Here is a 16,098-nt window from a genome sequence, read left to right as displayed (position 1 = left end):
CTGGTCACTAACCATATTAATATATCCTATAAATAAATGTCATTGCAATGTTTAATCACATCTGTTATTATAATATCTAAATAATTTTGAGGCATGAAGAGGACTACCCAGAAAAGAGAGAGAGAAAGAGAGAGACATTTATTAACTCAGCAGCCTAATTATATTTAGAGTAAATTATTCAAAAACAAATGAAAAATGGACACCATTAGTATTAACTGGGAGATGGTCATAACTATTTAAATGTAAACATTAAAGAAACCTAACATCAGCCTACATATGTTTAGTTTTCCAGGCTTTTATAAATTTATTTATTTTTTAAGTGGTCTCTATACCCAATATGGGGTTTGAATTCATGACCCCAAGGACAAGAGTCACATGCTTTACCAACTGAACCAGCCAGGCACCCCTATTTTTCCAGGCTTTTAAACTCAACTAGTTCACCATCTTAAATCCAAAACTCTAATATTTGTCATACATCTTATTAATCAAAGTGCATATTATGTAGTATTCATATTAGCAACTGCTTGAATTAATTTTCCTTTAAGTCATGAATTCATTTTTTCCTCTGGACTTCCATGAGGGAGCATATACCAGTCAGATAAAAAAGTTATTATAGACCACGTATTTTTCCAAAGCAAATTATAAAATATGTGGGGCAAGCATAGGAGAAAACTGAGAGTAATTTAAGTAACTGCTAATTAGAAAATGAAAGCTCTGCCATTCTACTTGTTACTTCATAAATTTTTCATTAAGTCCATTATGAGACTGGCATAGTCATTTTCCTCTTCAAAAAGTTGTGGGGAGGGAACATGAAATTATGTCAAAAGTACTATTTGTTTTATTTTAAGTAATGTCAGTATCATTAAAGCATCTCATTATGGAAACACAACTGTAAACTATGTTCTCAAAATATCTGTAAAGTATCATATTAACTCATTGAAGCCCTTACCCATAGTTTTCTTCTTCTTTAAATAAATTATGTACATAAGTAGTGTATAAAACAGCAGCTTTTTAACTTCTATTTGGCCAAATTCAAATCAATAGGAGAATAACATATCACTTAAGAATAGCATTATTTGCTACTGCTTAATCTGCTGAAACTCATGTGTATTGAAGGAAACTGGGATGAAGACATAAAGGTACATTACTATTAACCTTGAGACCAAGCTGATTTACACTACCTCAGAAACCTTCAACGCATTTAGAGTACCCAAAGGGTAGGAGATGAGGGAGGTACAGAGATGAGATGAGCCTGTTAGAGACAGACACAAGACAGAGCAAAATAAAGAAATATAAAGATGAATGACAAAGTACATACATGTGTAACAATACATTTATTTATGGGAATAGAAAACATGAAGAAAGAAAGGCTAAATATTTAGAAAATGTTGATTAGGTGAGCTACATTTCAAAAACATAAAAAGTATGTACATAATTAAACTTGGAGAAAAATTAGTATGCCTGACAATAATTAATGTAATATAAGAAATAATAAATTCAAACACTATTAGACCTCTTTTTGCTGTTAATATCTAGTCTTGATATTCCAAAACTTAGTAACAACAATATAGCCTCTGAACAGAACTGTCAGTTAACAAGTCACCTCGATTTTTTTTGGAGCAATGGAAAATACCTTTATTGAATAACAATGTTTACTTCTGACATCTATGTGAATCTTTTAACGTGTTTTCTTTCAAGTAATTCTTGAAATTAGAAATTCAAAAAATTCAAGACTTATAATTCTAGGGTTTTTTTCTTCCAAGGTAAAACATTATGTGGAATAATTTTTAAACTCTTTGTTATCTTACTTATGAGACCAGAATATTTAAAAAACATGAAAACATATAAATATCTCAACACATAAAAACATTATACATCTGAAAATAAAAAGTACAGCATTTGTAAAAGTAGTGATTATAAGGCAGTAAAACTGATTTCCAAAAGCCATAAATAAAAATCATTCACAATACACATGTGTACATTATTTTAAGGGCTGGGATCTATGCAGGCCTACAGAATCAACTCATACCCAATCCTTCCAAATCTAAATGTTCCCCAGTAACCTATGGTTTTGAAAGTAAGTTAGAGATCTTCTGCTCTGTAACTCCTTTTGTGATCCTAAATAAAAGATGCAACTGGAAAATATTCATAACAGGAGGGAGAAAAGATATGTGAAGGAAAAGAAATAGAGTTAGAATTATTAGTGGAATACAGTGGAATGAGTATAACCTACACCTGAGCAAACACATGAGTGTTAAATTATTTTTAAAACATACAAGTATTATCAGTAGGTTAATAATATTTTATATTAGATTTGTAATCCAATGTCTCAAAACATAATCGAATGCATGACCTAAATGATAAATACCAAATATTGATACATTTACTTTTCAGATCATTTAAACACAAGTGTTATTTTTATTTTTAGAAAGTCCTTCTAGTTTCAAGGAATTACTGACTATTCTTGATATATTTATTCTAAGTACTTTCTACCCATATCTTTTTCAGAGTTTTAATGTTAAAGAAGATATTATTTTTCTATTATTTTTTTGCTGTTGTTTTGCCAAATGTAACTGTCACTTTTTATTGAAACATCAGAATCAGACATTTAATTCTCACAGTTTTGATGCTTAATGAAAAGTGAAAGTTAAACACAGCATGGCGGCATTCAAATGCACGGTGAATCCATAGCATCCTGCAACTTAGCCCTTAAGAGAATGTGCAAAACACCAAGAAAAAGAATTATACAAAAAAGTAAAGCTAACGTATTTAGAGGTGAGACTGACAAATTATCACAAATCACTAAAAAAGTTATGAACAAAATAGTGCAGACTTGGGGAGGAAAGGAGCAAGGAAATCACTATCTCGCATATCAAATCTATAAAATGGGGAAGATCCACATTTGAGACTCAGATTGAAATATCTGAATTTAATTAACTCTTGGAATTACTACCAAGGTAATAATGCTTAAGGAAAAGTCAATTAAGGAAGTAGAAACCTTATTCTCTTTTTTAGACTTCTTTATATAAATATCAGTTCATTTTTGAGGGAATTTCCTCAAAATTGCCTCAAAAGTGAAAGTATATTAAAAACAAGAGGGGGCTTATTTCTATCCCTATGCTGGGGAAGGAAAATATTTTCTGTTTTCAAGTTTCTAGAAAATCTTCATTCCATTTAATTCCTATTCTATAATCTTAAAAGAAAAAAGTCAATCTTTTTGTATGAAATACTCTGCTGAAGAATTTTTTTTTAACAATGAGAATATTATTTTCACCCTTTTGGATTTCTTAAAATCCTTCTGCATCTCTCTGTACTAGTGTACACAAAAAATAAATCTCTATTGCATATTTTGAAACAATGTCAAATCTCTATTTATGGCTACAAATTTCGGTTTGTTTGTTTATCTAGAATTTGTCAGTTTTTAGCGTTCCCAAGTAGATTGAGAACCTTAGTAATAAAGGTCTTTCACACTTTTTTTCACTTCTGGATAGGAGATTTATCGCTAAATTGGTGAAGTCTATACATATTTTCAGAATTCTCAACACACATAATTATGCAAAGTGTATGAAGAAGCAAAACAGAGTCACAAGGAGGTGTTATAAGCCTAGGCTTAGAAAACCATTTCTGACAGCATACTCTGCAACAATACTTAATTGGGTATATGAATCTTATTAAAAATGTTTCCAAGTTTTTATTACCCTAATGTGTGCCTCAAAAAGATCTCTACGTGTTTAGATAAAGGCTGATGAGACAGATGGTGACAGAATCACTTCAGAACTACTCACATTCTAGTTTTCAGAAAAGCTAAGCATTTGCCTCAGTAAGGCAGAAAGTAGGCTTTCAGAAAACTTTGTATCTCTATGTATCTATACGTAGCCTTGTGATTCAAGACTATATTTCTATCATTTCTTCTTATGTTTACCAGAAGTTTAAAGCAGTATCAAATACTGTGTCTAGGTCTACATGATATTTCAATAAATTAGTCATCCAGTAAATTCATTACCTTCTTCCCTCCATGAATAAAATACAATAAAGTTATTTTATGGTAAACATTATTTCCAGTGGAATTTGAAATATAAATTACGGCTAGTTCACAATCCACAAGCCTTGCATTTTTAAACAAACACAAATCCTTCTTAAAGACATATATTTTATTGTATGATTTCTATTAAAAGTAATTAAATGAAGGCAGAATTTTTTTAAATGTGCTTGCATTCATAGAGAGTTAGTTCATAGAGATATTTTAATAAGGTCTTCAGAATCATGTAGACATAAGCCCAATGTCAAAATTAGTAAATATCTGAATCTGTTGTTTTAATATCATCATACCCAAATAAGTTCTAGTATTATAAGCATAATAAAAGTACTACATTTAAATTAAGTCTCAGAATATAAAACCTTCACTTTGTCATTTTTATGTATAACATATTTTAAAGCAAATTGTGATTTAGAATATATTTTGAATATATGATGTGATTTAAAGCAAGTCATAAATTCTCAAAATGCTCAGTGGAATCTACAAACACAAGTTGGTATATGTTATAAAGTACTTAATTGAACTGACTACAGGTTTCCCTTGCTATACAAAAGTAGTGTTCCCATGAAACCCTTCATAAGCCAAAATGGCACAAAGTGAAGAGGATCCCCCACTTTCTGGAAGTTTGCCTTATGCCACTTCACTTTTAAGACCTACAAGAGTACAGTAACAGCTTTTTTTGTAAAAGCAAAATCCTCTTTGGATTTCTTTTGGTTAATTAAAATAGGTACTAATGCAGGTCTTTCGTAAAAGTGAAGTTGCATCGGGCACCTGGGTGGCTCAGTGGGTTAAGCGACCAGCTCAATTTCAGCTCAGGTCATGATCTCAAGGGCATGGGATTGAGCCCAGCATTGTCCTCCATGCTCAGAAGCGAGTTTGCTGGAGATTCTCTCTCTCCCTCTCCCTCTGCCCTACCCCCACGTGCACACGTGCATGCTCTTTCTCTCAAATAAATAAATCTTTAAAAAGAACCAAAGTGAAGTGGCATAACGTGAATTTTCAGAAAGCAGGGGATACCTGTGTACGCACAACTATAGACTGTTATATAACGGCAGTGATTTAAAAAATCAAATAAGTATTTCAAAAATCATTTTGCCATTAAGAACTGGTTTCGTGCTCTGAAACAATAGTACATCTAATCATCTCCATTGATTTATTAAAGCATTTTTTCTATATGTATATATTTGATTCAGTAGTAGAAGAATTGGTTTAAAAATCCCATTTAAAGCACAATGTGGAGAAAACTCATTTTCATGCGTTTGTATTTAAGGCATCTTTACAGCTTTTGAAAGTAGGAGGGAAATGACATAAAATAGTCCATGCGGAAATATACATGCTTTAGTGCATTTGTGCAAGTCAGAGTTTTTCTAGTACAGCATTTGAAATTACTTTTCATTAATTTTTATCTTTTAAAACTGGGAATTTTTATAGCTGATGAAAGTTTAACAAATTCGTATCTTCCTCAAGATAAGTTTATTTTCCTTCACAATACTAATAGAAAGGATGGATCTAACGAGAGATTCCTAACCAACTTCTTTAGGGTAAATGATGAAGGTTCAAATAGATGCAAGGAGAGAACAAAATACAAAAGAATGATAAAACAATCTGAAGCACAAGCCATAAAGAGTAAGTCACGATTGCTAAAAAACAGCGATTGGTGTGGTATGCAAAGAGAGTAAGTACACCGTGGCTCCATGGACATTGAAGATGTAGCACTGCAAAGAGCGACGACTATGAACTGGAACTCAGGCTTCACATATGTAGAGCCACAAGCAAGGCATTGGTTGGTCTTTTCAATCATAATCTCTCATGGAATTTGTTGACTATGAATAACATGAAATCAATATCTGTTTTCCACAAACAATAATTGGTGATCTTTATTCATTTTAACTTTAAAAAGCCATAGCTCAAAGCATTATATTACATTCTCAGGTTGTGGATGAAGACTAGGACCTTGACTGGGATACAACTGATGCTCAGTTTATGTTTGTGGCATTTGAGTGTGTAACTTCTTATTATATAAACGTTTCCTTTGCATTCTTTCAAGGGCATTTCAGGAAATTTAAATTCTTTGTTAAAATTTCTACAATTTGATGCTTGAAAATCAGACTATATACGTATAAAAAAGAAATAATTCTACTACAACAATCTGTATTTCAATAAATAATTTTCAAATAAAATATGTTTTAAAGAATTTAGAAGCACTTTGAAATTTCAGATGCCTATAATAAACACAAAGAGTACAATAAAGAAGCATTTACCATTTTTATCCATGGAATTTGGTTCTGATTGTTTCTTGCCAATATCAGCAAAGGAACGAACAATGGGAATTCTATTGGTGAGTTTTTTCTGATTCTGGTGGTGATGCTGTTTCATCAGTGCCTCATGAACCCTGTGGCGTACATCCTCATTGAGCTGACCTGAGCTCACTTGTTGGTCAAGGACCATATCTGAAGAAGGAAGGCAAGAAAGATTAGCACAGTAGATTAGCATAGTATGCAAGCTGCAAACCACTGAGTCCAAACACACATAACCCAGATAATACGATTCATCTTAGAATGAATTCTTTTAAAAATCTCAAAAAGTTGTGACTTTTTGTTAAAATGTTGCACAAAAAAAAGACGGGAAAATTTTTACTATAAACCATTCAATTTTAAATATGTAATAATTTCATCAGGTATTATTTTTTACATGGACATAGTTGCATTGAGAATAAGCCTTTATATTCTCAATTATTCACACTGATGGGAGGAAACAGTAACGGGTAATATCAATATAATTAGTATGTTTAAAATTGTAAAGTGATTTATACTTATACTTTAATATGTTTTTTTCCCTTTTTCTAGCAGAAAATGATTTGCATGTTTCCTCCTTAAGTAAAAAAATGTCCATCTGTAAAAATCTGATGCAGGGAGGCTTAGGCAGCTATCTAGTTGGTTGCATTTGGAGAGCAAACAACTCTTACATTGATATAAAGTCAGCCCCCACAAAACTTCCTTGAAAATGTATTTATATTAGAAAGGTCTTCTATAACCATAAAACAAAGAATAAAGGTGAGATTTCAGAAGGCTATAATTAAGCAGGTTGATATTTACCATATGTAGTGTCAGAAATGCCTATAAAATAAGTAGATGAGTAAAGGAATTTTAAGTTTCTTGGTAATACAAAATCACTTCAATAAACCTCATTGTAGGGAGAAGGAGGGTAGATGTGGAAGTAGGAGGATCCTGAGCTTACCTGGTCCCACAGGTACATCGAGGCAATAGCCACATTTACACAACTAACTCTGAAAATGACCGGAAGACTAGCAGAACAGACCTTCCATAGCTAGTCATAGAGAGAAGGCCATGTACAAAAGGGTAAGAAAGGCAGAGACATTGTTGGGAACCAAACCCTTGGCAGTATTAATCCAAAATAGGAGGGAAATCACAAACATGGAAATGCAAGAGATCAGACCCCACACCAGGCACTCCTGGCACTGAGGACCCACACTGGGAGGAGTAGTCCTCTTAACTTCTGCCTTTGAAAACCAGCATGGCTTAACCCTAGGAGCTTTAAAATTAACAGGCTTAACTCCAGGGGAGGCTGAGGGCAATAGGGAACTTGAGTCCCCACTCCTAAAGAGACAGCATATTAAATAATTCAGCTGAAGACACAGCACAGAAGCAGCACTTTGAAAAGTGCCTGGGGTATAGATGAAGGAAACTTATTGACTTAGAAAGTATACCAGAGAAGCAGGGATCTACAGGAGATTTCTCTGAGAGCAAAAGTGCTGGCAGGTGCCATTTCTCTTCCTCTCCTCCAGCAGGACATTTGTGGGAGCCAACTCTACACTCTCCAACTACCCTGCTAGCACTGTGTTCCCCACCTGAGCATTCTCATGTGGATCCACCTCACCCAACCCTCTTGCCTCTGCAGGCATCCCTCCAAAGCAGTTCCTGATTGGATCTGACTCCAGAAGCAATGACAACAAAAGCAAAAATAAACAAATGGGACTCTATCAACCTAAAAAACTTCTACACAGCAAAGGAAATCATCAACAAAATAAAAAGACACCCTCCCGAATGGTAGAAGATGTTTGCAAATCATAGATCTAATAAGGGGCCAATATCCAAAATACATAAAGAACTCATACAACTCAACACCAAAAAAATAAACTGATTACAGAGGACCTGAACAGACATTTTTTAAAAAGAAGACTACAGGTGGCCAAAAGACACAGGAAAAGATGTTTAACATCACTAATCATCAGGAGATATAAATCAAAATCACAATGAGATATCTCCTTACATCTGTCAAAATGGCTAGTATCAAAAAAGACAAGAAATAACAAGTGTTAGAGAGAATGTGGAGAAAAGGGAATGCTTGTGCACTGTTGTTGGCATTGTAGGTTGCTGCAACCACTGTGGAAAACAGTATGGAGGTTCCTTAAAAAAATTAAAAATATAATTGCTATATGATTCAGTAAGTCCACTAATTGGTATTTACCCAAAGAAAATGTAAACATTAATTTAAAAAGATAAATGCTGGGATTCCTGGGTGGCTCAGTCAGTTAAGTGTCTGTCTTTGGCTCAGGTCATGATCCCAGGGTCCTGGGATCGAGTCCTGCATCGGGCTCCTTGCTCAGCAGGGAGCCTGCTTCTCCTTCTGCCTGCTGCTCCCCCTGCTTGTGTGCTCTCTCTCTCTCTGACAAATAAATAAAATCTTAAAAAAAAAAAGATAAATGCTTCCCCAAGCTTATTGCAACATAATTTATAATAAGCAAGATATAGAAGCAACCCAAGTGTCCATTGATAGATGAATGGATAAAGATATATATATATATACACACACATTTATATATAATGGAATATTAGCAATGAAAAAGGAGAGCTTGACATCTGTGATAACATGGATGGACCTAGAGGATATTATGCTAAGTGAAATAAGTCAGACAAAGCTGGACACCATATGATTTCACTTACATGTGAAATCTAAAAACCAAAAGAAATGAACAGACTTTTTTTAATATTTTCTTTTTTTAATTTTATTTTATTATGTTATATTAATCACCATACATTACATCATTAGTTTCTGATGTAGTGTTCCATGATTTATTCTTTGCGTATAACACCCAGTGCTCCATTCAATATGTGCCCTCTTTAATACCCATCACCAGGCTAACCCATCCCTCCACCCCCCTCCCCTCTAGAACCCTCAGTTTGTTTCTCAGAGTCCATAGTCTCTCATGGTTCGTCTCCCCCTCTGATATCCCCCCCCTTCATTTTTCCCTTCCTGCTATCTTATTTCTTTTTTTTTTTTTTTAACATATAACGTATTATTTGTTTCAGAGGTACAGGTCTGTGATTCAACAGTCTTACACAATTCACAGTGCTCACCATAGCACATACCCTCCCCAATGTCTATCACCCAGCCACCTCATCCCTCCCACCCCCCACCACTCCAGCAACCCTCAGGTTGTTTCCTGAGATTAAGAATTCCTCATATCAGTGAGATCATATACATGTCTCCCTCTGATTGACTTATTTCACTCGGCATAATACCCTCCAGTTCCATCCATGTCATTGCAAATGGTAAGATTTCATTCCTTTTGGTGGCTGCATAATATTCCATTGTATATATATACCACATCTTCTTATCCATTCATCTGTCGATGGACATCTTGGCTCTTTCCATAATTTGGCTATTGTGGACATTGCTGCTATAAACATTGGGGTGCACGTACCCCTTCAGATCCCTACATTTGTATCTTTGGGGTAAATACCCAGTAGTGCAATTGCTGGGTGGTATGGTAGCTCTCTCTTCATCTTTTTGAGGAACCTCCATACTGTTTTCCAGAGTGGCTGTACCAGCTTGCATTCCCACCAACAGTGTAGGAGGGTTCCCCTTTCTCCACATCCCCGCCAACATCTGTCATTTATTTTAGCCATTCTGACTGGTGTGAGGTGGTATCTCATTGAGGTTTTGATTTGGATTTCCCTGATGCCGAGTGATGTGGAGCACTTTTTCATGTGTCTGTGGCCATTTGGATGTCTTCTTTGGAAAAATGTCTGTTCATGTCTTCTGCCCATTTCTTGATTGGATCATTTGTTCTTTGGGTGTTGAGTTTGATAAGTTCCTTATAGATTTTGGATACTAGCCCTTTATCTGATATGTCATTTGCAAATATCTTCTCCTATTCTGTCAGTTACCTTTTGGTTTTGTTGACTGTTTCTTTTGCTATACAAAAGCTTTTCATCCTGATGAAGTCCCAATAGTTCATTTTTGCCCTTGCTTCCCTTGCCTTTGGCAATGTTTCCAGGAAGAAGTTGCTGCGGCTGAGGTCGAAGAGGTTGCTGCCTGTGTTCTCCTTTAGGATTTTGATTGACTCCTTTCTCGCATTTAGGTCTTTCAACCATTTTGAGTCTATTTTTGTGTAAGGAAATGGTCCAGTTTCATTCTTTTTCATGTGGCTGTCCAATTTTCCAAACACCATTCGTTGAAGAGACTGTCTTTTTTCCATTGGACGTTCCTTCCTGCTTCGTTGAAGATTAGTTGACCATAGAGTTCAGGGTCGATTTCTGGGCTCTCTATTCTGTTCCATTGATCTATGTGTCTGTTTTTGTGCCAGTACCATACTGTCTTGATGATGACAGCTTTGTAATAGAGCTGGAAGTCCGGAATTATGATGCCGCCAGCTTTGCTTTTCTTTTTCAACATTTCTCTGGCTATTCGGGGTCTTTTCTGGTTCCATACAACTTTTAGGATTATTTGTTCCATTTCTTTGAAAAAAGTTGATTGTATTTTGATAGGGATTGCTTTAAATGTGTAGATTGCTCTAGGTAACATTGACATCTTCACAATATTTGTTCTTCCAATCCATGAGCATGGAATGTTTTTCCATTTCTTTGTGTCTTCCTCAATTTCTTTCATGAGTATTTTATAGTTTTCTGAGTACAGATTCTTTGCCTCTTTGGTTAGATTTATTCCTAGGTATCTTATGGTTTTGGGTGCAATTGTAAATGGGATCGACTCCTTAATTTCTCTTTCTTCTGTCTTGTTGTTGGTGTATAGGAATGCCACTGATTTCTGTGCATTGATTTTATATCCTGACACTTTACTGAATTCCTGTATGAGTTGTAGCAGTTTTGGGGTGGAGTCTTTTGGGTTTTCCACATAAAGTATCATATCATCTGCAAAGAGTGAGAGTTTGACTTCTTCTTTGCCGATTTGGATGCATTTTGTTTCTTTTTGTTGTCTGCTGGGGCTAGGACTTCTAGTACTATGTTGACTAGTAGTGGTGATAGTGGACATCCCTGAGGTTTTCCTGACCTTAGGGGGAAAGCTCTCAGTTTTTCCCCATTGAGAATGATATTCACTGTGGGTTTTTCATAGATGGCTTTTATGATATTGAGGTATGTACTATCTATCCCTATACTCTGAAGAGTTTTGATAAGGAAAGGATGTTGTACTTTGTCAAATGCTTTTCTGCATCTATTGAGAGGATCATATGGTTCTTGTTCTTTCTTTGATCAATGTATTGTATCACATTGATTGATTTGCAGATGTTGAACCAACCTTGCAGCCCAGGGATAAATCCCACTTGGTCATGATGAATAATCCTTTTAATGTACTGTTGGATCCTACTGGCTAGTATTTTGGTGAGAATTTTTGCATCCATGTTCATCAAGGATATTGGTCTGTAATTCTCCTTTTTGATGGGATCTTTGTCTGGTTTTGGGATCAAGGTAATGGTGGCCTCATAAAACGAGTTTGGAAGTTTTCTTTCCATTTCTATTTTTTGGAACAGTTTCAGAAGAATAGGTATTAATTCTTCTCTAAATGTTTGGTAGAATTCCCCTGGGAAGCCATCTGGCCCTGGGCTCTTGTTTCTTGGGAGATTTTTGATGACTGCTTCAATTTCCTTAGTGGTTATAGGTCTGTTCAGGTTTTCTATTTCTTCCTGGTTCAGTTTTGGTAGTTTTTACATCTCTAGGAATGCATCCATTTCTTCCAGATTATCTAATTTGCTGGCATATAGTTGCTCATAATATGTTCTTAGAATTGTTTGTATTTCTTTGGTGTTGGTTGTGATCTCTCCTCTTTCATTCATGATTTTATTTATTTGGGTCATTTCTCTTTTCTTTTTGATAAGTCTGGCCAGGGGATTCTTTCAAAAACCAGCTCCTAGTTTCGTTGATCTGTTCTACTGTTCTTTTGGTTTCTATTTCATTGATTTCTGCTCTGATCTTTATTATTTCTCTTCTTCTGCTGGGTTTGGCCTTTATTTGCTGTTCTTTCCCCAGCTCCTTTAGGTGTAGGGTTAGGTTGTGTATTTGAGACCTTTCTTGAGAAAGGTTTCTTGAGAAAGGCTTGTATTGCTATACACTTTCCATTTAGGACTGCCTTTGCTGCATCCTAAAGATTTTGAACAGTTGTGTTTTCATCTTCATTTGTTTCCATGAATTTTTTTAATTCTTCTTTAATTTCCTGGTTGACCCATTCATTCTTTAGTAGGATGCTCTTTAGCCTCCATGTATTTGAGTTCTTTCCGACTTTCCTCTTGTGACTGAGTTCTAGTTTCAAAGCATTGTGGTCTGAATATATGCAGGGAATGATCCCAAACTTTTGAAATTGGTTGAGACCTGATTTGTGACCTAGGATGTGATCTATTCTGGAAAATGTTCCATGGGCACTAGAGAAGAATGTATATTCTGTTGCTTTGGGATGGAATGTTCTGAATATATCTGTGAAGTCCATTTGGTCCAGTGTGTCATTTAAAGTCTTTATTTCCTTGTTGATCTTTTGCTTAGATGATCTGTCATTTCAGTGAGGGCGGTGTTAAAGTCCCCTACTATTATTGTATTGTTGTTGATGTGTTTCTTTGCTTTTGTTATTAATTGGCTTATATAATTGGCTGCTTCCATGTTAGGGGCACAGGTATTTATAATTGTTAGATCTTCTTATTGGATAGACCCTTTAAGTATGATATAGTGTCCTTCCTCATCTCTTATTTTAGTCTTTGGTTTAAAATCTAATTTGTCTGATATAAGGATTTCCACCCCAGCTTTCTTTTGGTGTCCATTAGCATGGTAAATGGTTTTCTACACCCTCACTTTCAATCTGGAGGTGTCTGTGGGTCTAAAATGAGTCTCTTGAAGACAGCATATTGATGGGTCTTATTTTTTTATCCAATCTGATAGCCTGTGTCTTTTGATTGGGGCATTTAGCCCATTTACATTCAGGGTAATTATTGAAAGATATGAATTTAGTGCCATTGTATTGCCTGTAAAGTGACTGTTACTGTATATTGTCTGTGTTCCTTTCTGGTCTATGTTACTTTTAGGCTCTCTCTTTGCTTAGAGGACCCCTTTCAATATTTCTTGTAGGGTTGGTTTGGTGTTTGCAAATTCCTTTAGTTTTTGTTTGTCCTGGAAGCTTTTTATCTCTCCTTCTATTTTCAATGACAGCCTAGCTGGATATAATATTCTTAGCTGCATATTTTTCTCATTTAGTGCTCTGAAGATATCATGCCAGTCCTTTCTGGCCTGCCAGGTCTCTGTGGATATGTCTGCTGCCAATCTAATGTTTCTACCATTGTAGATTACAGATCTCTTCTCCCGAGCTGCTCTCAGGATTTTCTCTTGTCTCTGAGACTTGTAAGTTTTACTATTAGATGTCAGGGTGTTGACCTATTTTTATTGATTTTGAGAGGGGTTCTCTGTGCCTCCTGGATTTTGATGCCTGTTTCCTTCCCCAAATTAAGGAAGTTCTCTGCTATAATTTGCTCTAATATACCTTCTGCCCCTCTCTCTCTTTCTTCTTCTTCTGGGATCCCAATTATTCTAATATTGTTTTGTCTTATGTTATCACTTATCTCTGGAATTCTGCTCTTGTGATCCAGTAGTTGTTTATCTTTTTCTCAACTTCTTTATTTTCCATCATTTGGTCTTCTATATCACTAATTCTCTCTTCTGCCTCATTTATCCTAGCAGTTAGAGCCTCCATTTTTTATTGCACTTCATTAATAGCCTTTTTGATTTCGACTTGGCTAGATTTTAGTTCTTTTATTTCTCCAGAAAGGGTTTCTCTAATATCTTCCATGCTTTTTTCAAGCCCAGTTAGTATCCTTAAAATCATCATTCTGAACTCTAGTTCTGACATCTTATTAATGTCCATATTGATTAGGTCCCTGGCAGTCGGTACTGCCTCTTGTTCTTTTTTTTGAGGTGATGTTTTCCGTCTTATCATTTTGTCCAGAGGAGAATAGATGAATGAGAGAACAAAATGCTAAGAGTGTAACAACGACCCCAGAAAAATAGACACTAAACAAATGGGAAGAGACCTGAAACCAGGGGAAAAGAAAGGGAAAGAAAGAAAAAAGAAAAACAAAAGAAAAGAAAAAGATAAAAAAAAAACCAAAAAACAAAAAGAGAATATGATCAAATATGATCAAGCTGGTGCAGAGATCAATGCCACACACTAGATTTTGGGCGTATTTTGGTCTGTTAGAAGAAAGTGCCTCCCAAAACTTTAAGGAAAGACAAACTTATATATGTACAAAAATAAGGGTAAATACGATGAAGAGATGGAATGACTGTAAGGATGAAAATTATAAAAGATTTTATAAAAGGAATTGATAAGATAAGAAGTTGGTTTAAAAAAGAAAGAAGAGGAATTAAAAAAAGGGGGGAGAGAATGTGATCAGGCAGGAGACTAGAACAAAGCCATACACTAGAGATTTAGGATATATGTTGGTCTGTTAGAAGAAACTGTATCCCAAAATTTTAAAGAGAGAACAACTCTCTTTATATATATATATATATATATATATACCATTTTTGGTATATATATATATACCAAAAATAAGGTTAAGTACTATGAAGGGATAGAATAGGACTCTTCCAGAAAGTGGTTGCTTTTCTGCTCAGAGTTGCTGCTATTCTTTTCTTCGATCTCCTGTTGAGTTCGTAGGTGTTCAGAATGGTTTGATCCCTGTCTAGCTGAATTCCTGGGACCAGATGAAATTTAGGTCTCCTCCTCCTCCTCCATCTTGCTCCTCCTCCCAAACAAATAGACCCTTAAATATAGAGTACAAACTGCTGGTTGCCAGCTGGGAGGTAGGTAGAGAGATGAATGAAATAGATAAAGGAAATTAAGAGGTACAAACTTCTATTTAAAAAGTAAATAAGTCATGAAGATGAAAGGTACAATGTAGGGAATATAATCATTAAATTGTAATAACATTGTATGGGAACAGATAATGACTGCACTTATTGGGGTGAACATTGAGTAATGTATAGAATTGCTGAATCAATAAATTGTACACATGAAAGTAATACAACATTATATGCCAATTATACTTCAATAATTTTTTATACTTTAATAATAATTTTAAATTTTTTTAATTTAAAAAACATAGTCAATTCTGTTTTTAAAGAAATAATCAAAGTTGCAAAAGAATTTATATTGTATGATTCCATTTATGGCATATACACACATACAGAGAAAGAACACTGTAATGATACACACCAAATTGTGTAAGAATGGGTAGGAGTAGGAGTAAAGAGAAACTAAAGTTTTGCCTTAGAATTAGATTGAACCATATAAAACTGCCATTTTTGAAAGTCAAAAACGGGTATATGCAGTTTCATAACATTTTAATTTTTTGCATGAGGAGTTTTATGTAATAAAAAATATTAAAGAACACTAACCAATCCAAAAGTCTCCTTTTTCAAAACAAGGGGATTTGGAAGAGAGAAATACATGAAAAGGAGGATTTTTAGGGCAGTGAAAATACTCTTCATGATATCATAATATTGGATACATGTCATCATACTTTTGTCCAAACCCATATAGAATGTATAACACTCAGAATGAATCCTAATATTAACCATGGACTTTATGTGATAGTGATGTGTCAATGTAGGTTCATCAGTTGTAACCAACATAATATTCTGGAGGGGGATGTTGATAATGAGGGAGGCTATGCATGTGTGGGGTCAGGGGTTTATAGGAAATCTCTGTATCTTCCCCTCAACTTTTCTGTGAGCCTGAAGCTTCTCTAAAAACTAAATTCATAA

General features: G+C 34.8%; 1 protein-coding gene across 3 annotated transcripts in view; it reads right to left on the bottom strand.

Annotated features, from left to right (window-relative positions):
- SLC4A10 (solute carrier family 4 member 10) overlaps nucleotides 1-16,098 on the bottom strand; it is a 306,787-nt gene that overhangs the window by 107,725 nt on the left and 182,964 nt on the right. For all 3 annotated transcript variants that reach the window (XM_045868750.2, XM_045868751.2, XM_045868752.2), the window contains one exon: nucleotides 6,298-6,486. In XM_045868750.2, the coding sequence (XP_045724706.1) occupies nucleotides 6,298-6,486 (189 nt within the window). The remainder of the gene's footprint in view (nucleotides 1-6,297; nucleotides 6,487-16,098) is intronic.

The sequence above is a fragment of the Mirounga angustirostris genome, unplaced genomic scaffold, assembly GCF_029215605.1.
Source record: "Mirounga angustirostris isolate CCGP_5_RB_7025 unplaced genomic scaffold, mMirAng1.0.hap1 SCAF_3, whole genome shotgun sequence".
Classification (NCBI taxonomy): Eukaryota; Metazoa; Chordata; class Mammalia; order Carnivora; family Phocidae; genus Mirounga; species Mirounga angustirostris.
The sequence above is the reverse complement of the archived record's forward strand: the minus strand, read 5'-3'. Positions and strand labels throughout refer to the sequence as shown.